This window comes from Arvicola amphibius, chromosome 10, assembly GCF_903992535.2.
Source record: "Arvicola amphibius chromosome 10, mArvAmp1.2, whole genome shotgun sequence".
NCBI lineage: Eukaryota > Metazoa > Chordata > Mammalia > Rodentia > Cricetidae > Arvicola > Arvicola amphibius.
In genome coordinates, this window is record NC_052056.1 from 117,891,568 (window position 1) to 117,903,674 (window position 12,107).

The 12,107-nt window shown below is 46.1% G+C and overlaps 1 protein-coding gene across 4 annotated transcripts in view; it reads left to right on the forward strand.

The window, feature by feature from the left end:
* Med13l (mediator complex subunit 13L) overlaps positions 1 to 12,107 on the forward strand; it is a 224,371-nt gene that overhangs the window by 189,715 nt on the left and 22,549 nt on the right. For 3 of the 4 annotated variants that reach the window (XM_038345043.1, XM_038345045.1, XM_038345047.1), the window contains 4 exons: positions 64 to 163; positions 4,960 to 5,180; positions 5,491 to 5,696; positions 8,927 to 9,864. In XM_038345043.1, the coding sequence (XP_038200971.1) occupies positions 64 to 163; positions 4,960 to 5,180; positions 5,491 to 5,696; positions 8,927 to 9,864 (1,465 nt within the window). The remainder of the gene's footprint in view (positions 1 to 63; positions 164 to 4,959; positions 5,181 to 5,490; positions 5,697 to 8,926; positions 9,865 to 12,107) is intronic. The other variant, XM_038345044.1, reaches the window with a different exon arrangement.

Consider the following 12,107-nt stretch of genomic DNA (forward strand, 5'->3'; position numbering starts at 1 on the left):
ATGTATTCTGAAGGGTCAGTAAGTGAGCACTCAGTTCTGCTAACAGTTCAACTCTGTTCTCAGGCTGTGTCCCCTGCGCTGCGCTCATCCAAGATGCCTACTGTTGGGACTGAGGAGCGGCCCCCTGGGAAGGACGGAAGAGCTGCTGGCCCTTACCCACCAAGTAGGTGCAGGTGCCTGAGATGACATGATTGTCACTAAGAATTAAAACATCAGAACAAGTTAGAGCCTCTGAGAAGGCAGGAAGCTGATCAAAGACAGAAACCATCCTCATTTGAAGTCACACTGTTTGGTTTTCAAACTAAGAAGTGAGCCACAGTTTATAGGGCAGGGAGACCTGTTGGGGTTGCTTGTTTAGTAGGTCACAAACTGCACACTTAATTTCAGAGCTTGGCACTATGAAAATTTACAGAAAACATTTCGGCTTTCAAAAATGTAATTGACTTGTGGATAATGGGTTTGTCAGGGTTTGTTGTGTTGTTTTCTGTTTCCGTCTGTGGCAGTTGACGGTAGGGCCGTGCACACAAAGGGCAGAGTGGTGTAGTCTCTGCCTGCAGGTCTAGTGCAGACACAGCCATTGCAAGTCACCTTGTAATTTCTGCTCGTCCACTTCAGCTGCTAATGAGAACAAATTGAGGGGAAAACCACCATGTCACAGGGCGAGTCAGAAAGTTTTATGAACCTATAAATGTAGTGCTGATTTACTCAGATGTAGAAGTGGGACATGTGCAGAGATTGGATTTTGACAGTTTAAGTAGATCCATAGCTTTTTTAAATAGCAAAGCTTTCTCCAGCATGACATGGACAGAAATGAATAATGATAGCTAGCCCTGGCTGTAGTTTTTTTTTTTTAATTAAACATTTTTCTTTCTTTTTTCTTCTTCTTCTTTTTTACTCTGAACTGTAGAGTTTTACCAATATGGAATTTCATATGAATGACACATGTATATATAGGTAGGTCAGGTGAGAAGTTTGCATTGCTAAACCAGTTATTCTTTGCCATGTCTTTACATGAAGGCACACAGCAGGAGACATTGCAGTGTCTGAAGATGTAGCCCAGGCTCTCCACTCCCTGCCACCCTCCTATGGGTCATGGTTGACTATGTGCTAGTGTTTTACTTTTATTTAAAAGGTGATTATTCTAGAAACAGTGGATTCAGAATCTGATGCTAAAGTACAGGTTGTAAAAATGAGTTAAAATGCAGCACAGAAGTAAAGAGCCAGAAAAATCCAGGATAAGACATATGTGTATCTGTCCTGGTAGAGGAACAGACACAGCATGGACACAGTACCTGGACACACAGTGCTTCCCTCTCAGCAGTGGCAGTGCAAGCAATGTGGTGTGTTTCATCTCTGCTCAGCTTTCCTGACTGCTGGGAAGCTGTGAAATACAATGTCCCCAGGAACACCACCCAGCAGAGTACAAAGAAGGTGAAGCTGGGGCCACATTTGTGTATCTACTTAGGACACCCCATGGAAGTAATTTTGTTAATGAATTTCTACTGAGGTTAATGTATCGGTTGTCATTTTAAATGTAACCAAGTATGAAAAGTCATTGCAGACTTGCTTGGAGACTCTTTGGAATTTTACACATACAGCTTGTCTCAGTTCTGTTCTGTTCTTTCTGAATGCCCAGTAACCACTTTTGGCTGGTGCATACAGGTGGAAGAAGTATCATTAGTATTAATTTGTGTACGTAACAATAAAGGATCGATACACTGGACAGACCAGTTATCTATGAATTTCTTTGAAATTATCTTTTTGAAGAATGAGTCTTAGAGAAGGCAAAAAATGAGTTAGACCATTCACTTCAATTCTTGAGGAGTGCTTATTGTAGATTGGCTTCTGCTCCTTGCTCTGAGGCAGAGGTATCCTGAGAAAGAAGCCAGTGGTTTGGAGTGGAGAGTGCAGGACAGCTGGGAGGAAGGGCAGGGCACAGCCCCCTCCAGTCCTTTATGTAGCTGCCCATTCTTTTTTCTAGGAAGAGCATTGTGCCAGCCAGTTGTCTGTATGGAGGCCTGGCTTTTGTTGCTCTGACTTTCTACTTTCTCCCCTGGGCCTTCTGTTAGAACTTGTGTCTTGGGTGTGTTTTCATTGTCATGAAGCCCTAGTTGGGAGGTGTACACCAGCGTACTGACCTCACTCGCATGTGTTGAGGTGCACGTGGTGAAATGCCCACTAGGCACTGTGTTCTCTCGTTAGTGTGCAGTGTGGGTGGGGACCGAGGGTAGTCTCCCTTAGGAGTTCTGAGGGTAAGAATGGTGGAGAGTGCTTCGTGAAGTGCACCCAGTGGCAGATGAAATTGTGTCTTCCCCTTGTGAAAATGAACAGGGTGCTGGAGGCTTTGAAAGCATAGGGCCGTGGCTTCATTAGGTAGCGTTAGTAAGACAGGTGGCGTCAGCAGAAATAAACTTTACCAGGTTTCTTACAGGAAATTTAAAACAACTATTTATGTATCTTAACTTTTAATAAGATTTTGTTTTTATTATTTTTAGTTGTTTATGTGTGTACCCACTTGAGTGCAGGTGCACTTGGAGGCCAGAGATACTAGATCCCCTGGAGCTGAAATTACAGACAGTTATATTCCCATGTGGGTGCTGGGAACCAAACCTGGGTGTTGTAGGGGGCCGCTCGTTTGTTCCTGGACGCTTAGCCCCAAAATAATCACACAGAAACTATATTATTTAAATCACCGCTTGGCCCATTAGCTCTAGCTTCTTATTTGCTAACTCATACATCTTAATTTAATTACCTGTCTCCATTAATCTGTGCATCACCATGAGGTCGTGACCTACCAGCAAAGTTTTAGCGTGTCTGTCTACAGCAGCAGCTCCATGGTTTCTCCCTGACTCCGCCTCCTCTCTCCCAGCATCTAGCTTAGTTTTCCCCTCCTAGCTCTGTTTCCCTATAGCTCTGCTATAGGCCGAAAGCAGTTCCTTTATTCATTAACCAATAAAAGAAACACAGACAGAAGGACCTCCCATACCACCTGGGTCCTCTGCAAGAGTAGCCACTGAGCCATCTCTCCAGCTTCTGTAATTTTGACTGTTTGTTTGTTTGTTTGGAGGGTCTCAACTGCGTAGCCCTGGCTGCTTGGGAATTTGCTGTGTAGATCAGAATGGCCTTAAACTCAGAGATTTGCCAGCCCCTGCCTCCTGAGGCCTCAGCAGTGCTGGGATTAAAGGCTTTGCCACCATTAAGTTTTAAAGTTAGTATACAGAGTAATGAACTCCATTATGGAAATACACACATGTTGTTCTACTTTTCCCTGTTCAACTTTCCCTCACAACCCTTCCCATCCATCCTGCCCTCCTCACTAGACCCTCTATCTCCTCAAATGGAGACTCCTTCTCCAAACCCATTTTTGGGGGTTGGGTAAAATCATTTACCATAGTCAGAAGCTTTATGTTTGACTCTTAAGAGAAGTATGCTTTAATCTTGGAGCTCTTGCTCTTTAGGTTGGGGAAAAATTAGAGGTATTGGGTACATTTATTGAGCTAGCCTTAACCCTACAGCAATCTTCCCCTTTGTTCAAATAAAATGTATTGATTTGATTGGAGGCCTTTCTCCTGCTTTAGGTTAATAACTTGTATATAAGGTTTCCAATAGTTGGCCTCGCAGGTCTCCCTAGTTGTAAACATTTTTAAGTTCCTTACAAGTGGGGATTGTTAAGATAAGAAGGTACCTTGGCCATCAACTTTGGGGAGTTTCTTTTTTCTTCACTGTAGCAGGTACCATATCAAATCCTATGTAAATCCTATGATAGACAGCAAGCAGAGCTAAAAGCTCTGATGCATAGCTATCTGTGACCCCCACTCTAGAGTGTCTGTTTTTTTGCCTCCATGTAGTAAAACTATTAGAAGCTCCCTTGTCCCAATGGAAAGCAAAGCAAGCCTGTTAAAACTTACACATCTATAAAAAACACGTCTATAAAAAACATTGTGTGGGGGGCTGTGGGGATGTGGTGGAGGGTGGGCAGCTCACACATCTAAGGGAGACTTGAGGCTAGTTGGTGGGCGAGGCCCTGAGGGAGGATGGTTCTCATCCATAGTTGAACTCTGTCCAGGGAGTGTGGATCCAGCTCTGCCAGATTCTGCACCCAGGTCATAGTCAAGTTCACTGTTCCATGTTAATTCCTGCTTAAAGGCTAGGTGCCAAATATTAGCTTAGTTAAATGTTGGGACTTCAAGAACAACAATGGCAGAGGAAATGGGAACATCAGAAGTGATAACAAAATCACAAACTCCCAGTTCTAAATACAAGACACCACCTAGTGGCCATGATTTGTAAGCACATTTACTTTGGGGAATCAGACCCTTACTTAACCAAGCCCATTAGTGAGCTGTTGTGGATACACTGAAAACAGTGGGAAGTGGGTGCTATGATTCACTCCTTCCCTGCTGGGGACCAACTCCAGGGATGTGCAGAGGCCCAGGAAGCACAGACAGCAAACTGCTTTTTGATCCCTTAGTACCCTTAAACTGTGTGCCCTGCCCAGTATCTTTCGAGACTGGGTAGTAGTATTAATTCTAACTGTAAAGCTGTAATATCCATCCAGAATGACAGCATGGAGTCGTTTTCCCAGAAGAGCAGGTCTGCAGGACCCGTGACACCAAACCCCCATCCTGGCTCTAAATATTTTTTTATTTTCTGTAATATTTCATGAACAGTTAAAAACAAAGAGTTTTTCTAATATAGCTGAATTGCTTCCACTTTATGCTTAACTCATCTCCTTCAGGTTTTTCAGAGAATCAGTTATTGAGGAAAACTGTGTCCTCTGCCAGCCTTGTTCACTTCTTCGGCATTACACCGTATCATACAGCATTGGGAAGCATGGATGCCAGAGAGTGCCTGTGTCTTGACATTCTGTTAGCCTCATGTGGGCACCAGCTGTGCCTGCTGCGTGTCTGAGTTTTAAGGAGTCTTGCTGTTAAAATGCCCTTGTAATTTTGTTTTTAGCAGTTGCAGACTTGCAAAGGATGTTCCCTACCCCTCCATCATTGGAGCAGCATCCTGCGTTTTCTCCTGTGATGAATTATAAAGATGGAGTAAGTTCAGAGACAGTGACTGCATTGGGCATGATGGAGAGTCCTGTGGTCAGTATGGTACCCACACACCTCACAGAGTTCAGGATGGAAGTGGAAGATGGCTTAGGAAGTCCCAAGCCAGAGGAGATAAAGGTAATAACCAGTGTATTAACTTCCCAAATGCTGGGTGGTTTCCAGCTGCCTCCGACACGACTTTGAGAGCAGTGCTATCCTGCCGCACACAGGTTCCTAAGCACTCTGAAACCGGAGCAGATGACCAGCATATCCAGTCTGTGGCCATTGCCTCAGGAATGGTGTTGGCATTAGATTGTTATTTTTGATTTATCTCTGTAGAGAACTATTGAATGACAGTAGATTCTGTGCCCGTTTTTATGAAGTACTGAGCAACTCTGGCTGGTTCCAGTTTGTCGTCATTAACGCCAGCCCCGTTCTGTTGTCACAGGACTTTTCATATGTGCACAAAGTGCCACAGTTCCAGCCTTTTGTGGGGTCCTCCATGTTTGCTCCACTGAAGACGCTGCCAAGCCATTGCCTGCTGCCTCTGAAGACACCTGATGCCTGTCTGTTCCGGCCCTCATGGGCAGTTCCTCCTAAAATGGAACAGCTGCCCATGCCCCCTGCAGCCGCTTCCATTAGAGACGGTTACAAGTACGTGTGGGACTCTGCCGGTCACTGTATCGGAATGCTGCCACCTCACCATTTCTAAGTACTTGTTACAGGACCATAGCTTACCCTTTGAGACTGGCTTCTTGGCCATTCCTGTCATTCGAGCATGTTGTCTTATGTGGGAAAATGTGTGTTTATTTTTAAATGAAATTTCCTATAGATAGACAAACTAAGATTATTTCAGAGAGCCACATTTAATGCTAAGCTGGTGTTTGCCGTAGAATTGGCACTTAAAGTTACTTATATTTCGTGGTGGTGGAAGGGGCTTTGATTTATAAGGTAATGATTTCAGTGTGATACTTTAAAATTAGGTAAAGCAGCAACAGATTGAGGTGTGATTTGGGGAAAATAATAAAGGAAGACATTTATGCTGACGTGAACATCTCACATTGCGTAGAAAAAATAGCATTTGTGTCAGCAATGCAGACTCTGCTTTCTCTGAAATAAATAACTTCTTAATCAGAGAAAGCAAAAAGTGTACAAATGCTAGTGTGAGTCTGGGCCGAGTGCCCTGTGGACACTTGAACAGGTGAGTGCTGCTTGCTTGCTTGATCTCACTGCAGGGGTAGAGACGATCGGGCTCCAGCGCATGCCTTTCTCGGGGCAGTTGTCAGTCAGCGAGACTGAATTAAGTCTGACTTAATAGACATTGTCTTCTTTTACAGTGTTGGCAGCTATTCAGTGATAAGCATTAGGAGCCAGATTTGTGGTGTAGGACTCATCTGTAGGTGACAGCTGTAACTCAGTGACAGACTGAGTGAGGAACTGGGGTAGAGATGGAATAGGAGGACTCTGGACTTGGACACCAGAGCCGCCTTGCCATATGACAGTCCTGGCTTTTGAAAAGTCTATGTGTGGCTGTAAGGAACCCCTGTAGCTGAATCTTCTACTCTTTAAAATGGGATTGTTCTGCCCTGACTCTACTCAGAACTTTGGAAAAGCTCCAGCAGCTAATGGCTGTGTACTGCAGAGGGGAACTGTGAAGCTGTCCTGCGAATGCTTCTTCGGGGCTGCTGCCATGCTCCAGCTGGGCTCTAGCTTCTTAATGAAGTCTGGAGCACCAGTGGCAGACGCCCAGGCACTTTTGTGCCCTAGTGCCCATTTGTGATATCAGGAGCTACTCAGCACTTTAAACTTGCCTGCACTCACAGGTTCCCAGGATGAGATCTGATAGTTTCAGTCTGGGTTATTATTGCCACCCATTGCATGTGTCTTCTGGAGCCAAAGATGAGATTGGCAGCATTGCAGAGCACTGTCATTCAAGGGAGGTGCTTTGTAGCCACACAGTCTACTGGTGTAGCTGCGGTTGGCGAGTTATTGGTTATGCTTCATGCAGATCTAGACCTGGGGTCTAGGAGTTGCATTTCTGAGCAGCACGACTCTACACTGTCTCGTTCCTACTTTGCTCTCCAGTGTCTACCACCCTGGGCTCACTTGCTGCATTCAGTACCCGTGTTGACACTTGCTTCAGGTCTGCTCTATGCCATGGCAGCTCTTCTTGTTCTCTGCTGATGCCCCACTTTTCACATGGGTGGGTTTCAGTCCACTCTAACAGGGAGAATGAGGCTGCTAAGTAAGAAGTGTTTGTTATCTAGGGAACAATTGAATTATTTAGGTTTTCAGTTAGCAGTCATGGTTTCTTTCTGATCCAAACCTGTAAAATCATTTTGTTGAACAGGAAAACTTAAAAGAGCCTGAGAGTATATAGATGTTTGTTTATTGCACCATTCAATTTCCACGTCAGTTCTTGTCTGTACCCACATAAGCCTGTGTGCCAGGCTTACACGCTGCCTGATTGAGATACCCAGGCCAGTGGTAAAGGTTCTAAAAGGTTACAGGGGATGACTTGTGTAAGTGAATGGATGTGTAGCTCACTAGGGAACAGATTGTAAGCATTGGGTCCTTGTGTCCAAAAGAGTCATTAGGACTGAAAAACTTGCTGTCCTGATGCCTTGCAAGTGCAGAATGGGCTTGTCCGTTGTCTCCGGATCCGTGGGAACATGTTGAGGATGTGTTCTGTAGTGGTAGACCATCTAAACGCTTCAGGCATGGCCTTGTTTTCTGCCTGCCTGCTCTCCCCAAGCCACTGCTTATGAGATAAAACAGTCCTGTCCATCTCTGGAATGAGAGTGATTGTATGTAATATGTAACATTGAAAGATGAAAGAGATTGAAAGGGAACCCAGGAAATCTCCCTGTGCCTGGGACCAGAGACTGTGCACCCTTGCCAGTGAGTGCTGAATGGCACTAACCTCTGTGCAGAACTGGCAGATGGACACAACAGCCACACAGTACTGGGAACATACAAACCTGGCTAGGGCTGCCTTCTCCCAATTAGGAACACACCTCATTTGAATGTATATTTAGTTACAGCTACTTCAGTATCATTACAGAATGATAGCCTCAGAGAAAAGTGCACAGGCAGGCTCTCAGTTTCAAAAATGACAAAGATGAAGTTACAAGTCTATGCAAACATCAACTTGCACCATTCCAGCCATTCCATCCCATGCACTGTTCGTCCTTCAGCACTTCACACAGCTTTCTTCATGCCCACTCTCACGTTTTCTTATAAGACTGTAAGTTTCTCTAGCAGTATGGATTATGTGGAAAGGAAGTACCGTGTGTGTGTGTTCATGCTCTTCTGTCACTCCTCTTCCTTCCCTCTTTCCCTCCTTTTTCTTCTGTTTTTGAAGAAGAAAACGCACTTCCAGATGCTCAGTGCAGGGCTGTGTGTAGTGATATTTTGTGTTTTAACAAATATAGCTTGCCTAAAGATTAAAGTATAGAGCTAAACCACTAGAGGCCAGTCAGTGGTGACTCCCCACGCCTTTAATCCCAGTACTAGGAAGCTGGAGACAGGAAGGGATATGGCTGGATGGAGAAAGGAATAGAAGGTGGGAGGAGACAGGAGCTCAGATGCAGTCTGAGGTTTGGTGGAGACAGTTGCAGTCTAAGGGTGCAGTGTGAAGCAGTCGGTCAGAAGATTCAGGCTGAGGGTAGGATCACCCTTTTGGTCTGAGGATTTGGTAAGGGTAAAAGCTCTGGCTGGCTGCACTGCTTCTCTGATCTCTCAGCCTTTACCCCCTACTATCTGACTCCAGGTTTTTATTAAGAACAGTTAGAATTCCCTCTGCAGCTGTGGAGTGGGAGGCTGTGCAGGGCCTGGCTTCTGTGACCACTGCCCTTTCTCACACTACCTTGTGTCTGTTGCAGTAATGTGCCTAGTGTCGGGAGCCTTGCAGATCCAGACTATCTGAACACACCACAGATGAACACTCCTGTGACGTTGAACAGCACTGCTCCTGCCAGCAACAGTGGGGCTGGAGTCCTCCCGTCTCCAGCTACCCCGCGATTCTCTGTCCCCACACCACGAACGCCCAGGACTCCAAGAACTCCCAGAGGTGGGGGCACTGCTAGTGGCCAAGGGTCTGTGAAATACGACAGCACTGATCAGGGGTCACCAGCCTCTACCCCCTCTACCACAAGGCCCCTTAACTCTGTGGAGCCTGCTACCATGCAGCCAATTCCTGAGGCCCACAGTCTCTATGTCACCCTGATTCTGTCAGATTCCGTGATGAATGTCTTCAAGGACAGAAACTTTGACAGCTGTTGCATCTGTGCCTGCAACATGAACATCAAAGGGGCAGACGTTGGGTTGTACATCCCCGATTCCTCCAAGGAGGACCAGTACCGATGCACCTGTGGGTTTAGTGCGATCATGAACCGTAAACTTGGCTACAATTCAGGGCTCTTCCTTGAAGATGAGTTGGATATTTTTGGGAAGAATTCTGACATTGGCCAAGCTGCGGAGAGGCGCTTAATGATGTGTCAGTCCACCTTTCTCCCTCAGATGGAGGGGGCCCGAAAGGCCTCAGAGCCCCCTATAAGCCTCCTCCTCCTCCTCCAGAATCAGCACACGCAACCCTTCGCTTCTCTCAGCTTCCTGGATTACATCTCCTCAAACAGTCGTCACACACTCCCCTGTGTGAGCCTGACTTATGACCGGGTGCAGGCAGAGAACAACGATTACTGGACAGAGTGCTTCAATGCGTTGGAGCAGGGGAGGCAGTATGTGGATAATCCCACAGGTGGGAGAGTGGACGAGGCTCTGGTGAGAAGTGCCACCGTACACTGTTGGCCTCACAGCAATGGTAGGTATGCCAGAATGCAAATTTGTGTCAGAAGTTAATGTAGTACAAATAATATTTAAAAGTTCTCTTTAGTATATCACAGAAATGTAAGATTAAGACCTAAAGGACTGGAAGTGAGGGGTAAGCTGATTTCCATTATGTGGAAGGGATGAGGGTGTCTTCTGCTGAAGCTTTTGGAGAGAAGTAATTGCCTCCTGAAACTTTTCTGTTAAATTATTAAATCACAAACAGGCAGCGTATGTTGGCAACTTGTGACTGCTAAATGTCAAGTGGCCAAGCACATAAAACGGACGGTCAGCAGTCCTGCCTCCTGGTACTGCTGGGTGACTGCTGGCTAGTCTACCGTGGTGTCTCTTCCTTGAAACAGGCCACACATGTCCTGAGTACTTTCTCCTTCGGGTTTCTCAGTGGGGTACATCTTTTGGGACAGCAACCACATCTGATTTTATTGTAGTTATTGGGGCACATCCCCAGCAGGGACTTGTGCTATTTAAAAGTGCGATTAGGCTACTGTTTAGCTTATGGTAGAAGCCCGCGGTCCAGCCCCCAGCACTGTGGGCAGAGGGAGAACCTTCCCCAGCTGACAAGCATTTCTCAGAACTGAGCTTTATAAATGCACCCCTGCTACTCTGTGACAGACACATGGGGCATGACATGGTGACCTAGAGAGGAGGCCATCTGCCTTCATGGACTTTGTAATCTGTTCGAAAAGTGGACATTGCGTATTAAATAACCACACAGGAAACACGAGCAGAGCCTCTCCCCAACCCCATGGGGACATCAGGACTCCCCTTGAAGAGGCAGCAACCATTACACTGAGGTTTCACAGTGGCACTGAACTCTGTGAAACTCGTGTTCCAGAGGGAACTGAAAGGAGGTGAGAAGTCAGGACCACAGTGAGGTGGAGGCTTTATCCAAAGAGCAAGAAAGATAATTGGTCATGGAAGATATTTTTTAAAAGATAACAAAAGACTGCATTCTGACAGTAATGTCAGATAAGGATAAAAAAAAATCAAGGACAGATCTGGGAAAACCGATAGAAACCAGTAGATTGGGGCTAGAGAGGTATCTTGGTGGTTAGCAGCTTATATTCAGACTTGGGAGGGAAAGGCAGGGAGATCTCTGTGAATTTTAGGCCAGTCTGGTCTACATAGCAAGTTCTAGGCTAGCCAGGGCTATATAGTGAGACCCTGCCTCAGAAAAGTGGGGAGAGGGAGAGCCTGTGCTTCTCGAGTAAAGGGCCTGAGTTGAGTTCTTAGCACCCACATAAAGGTACCCACAAATGCCTATAACTTTAGCTTCAGGGAATCTGATGCCCTCATCCACCCCCTCTGGGCACCTACCCTCTTTAGCTGGTACCCACATATAGACACACATGCATGCACGTAATAAATCTTTTCTCAATTAGGTTTATATGTATGCACGTTTTGCCTGCATGTTTATCTGTGCACCATGTCCATGCCTGGTGCTCACAGAGGTTAGAAGAGGATGCTGGATCCCCTGGAGCTGTAGTTACAGACAACTGTGAGCCACCACATTATTACTGGGACTTGAGTCCCAGTCCTCTGCAAGAACAAATGCTCTTGAGTTTTGAGCCATCTCTCCAGCCCAACTTTAAAATAGTTTAATAAAAGAAATAGTTACAGAAAAAAGAGAAAATAAATAATAACCTGCTTTAGGAAAGAATTAGGCACATTTCAGAGCTATGTGGGGAGTAGTAGTATAGGACAAACAGTGTGGGGCTAAGCATGGGCATGAGGCTTCCTAGGGTTGGGTGCTGAAAGAGGACCAGCCTGGGGAAAGTAGCCATGAATGCAGCTTTAAGGATTCCTTGTGAGTAGTCTGGGTGGAAGTGTCAGGCCTTGGAGCTGAAGTCCAGAAGGCCAGGGTTGGCCTGTGGCAGTGGGCAGAGTGTGTCTGGAGAGGCGTGGGGGCGGGAGCAACCAGCAGTCCAAAATGTGACTGGTGACACCACAGTGATGAACTGTGGCCTCGGCGCACACTGGTCAGAGGGAGGTGGAGGGTTCATGCACTGCCTTTGGATGGCTGTCTCCTCCATTCAGACTGACCAGAGAGCAGTGAGATGGGGACACGTGCATCTGGGAAGTGGAGAGGCAAGGCTTGCTTCCTGGAAATGGAGCCTCCAGAGCTCTCATTTTATAACTACCTGCCTTCAGACTCACTGGCCTTGGCCCGTTAGGCCCTCAGTTAATATCTGCTGATGAGTTTAAGAAGTAAAGATC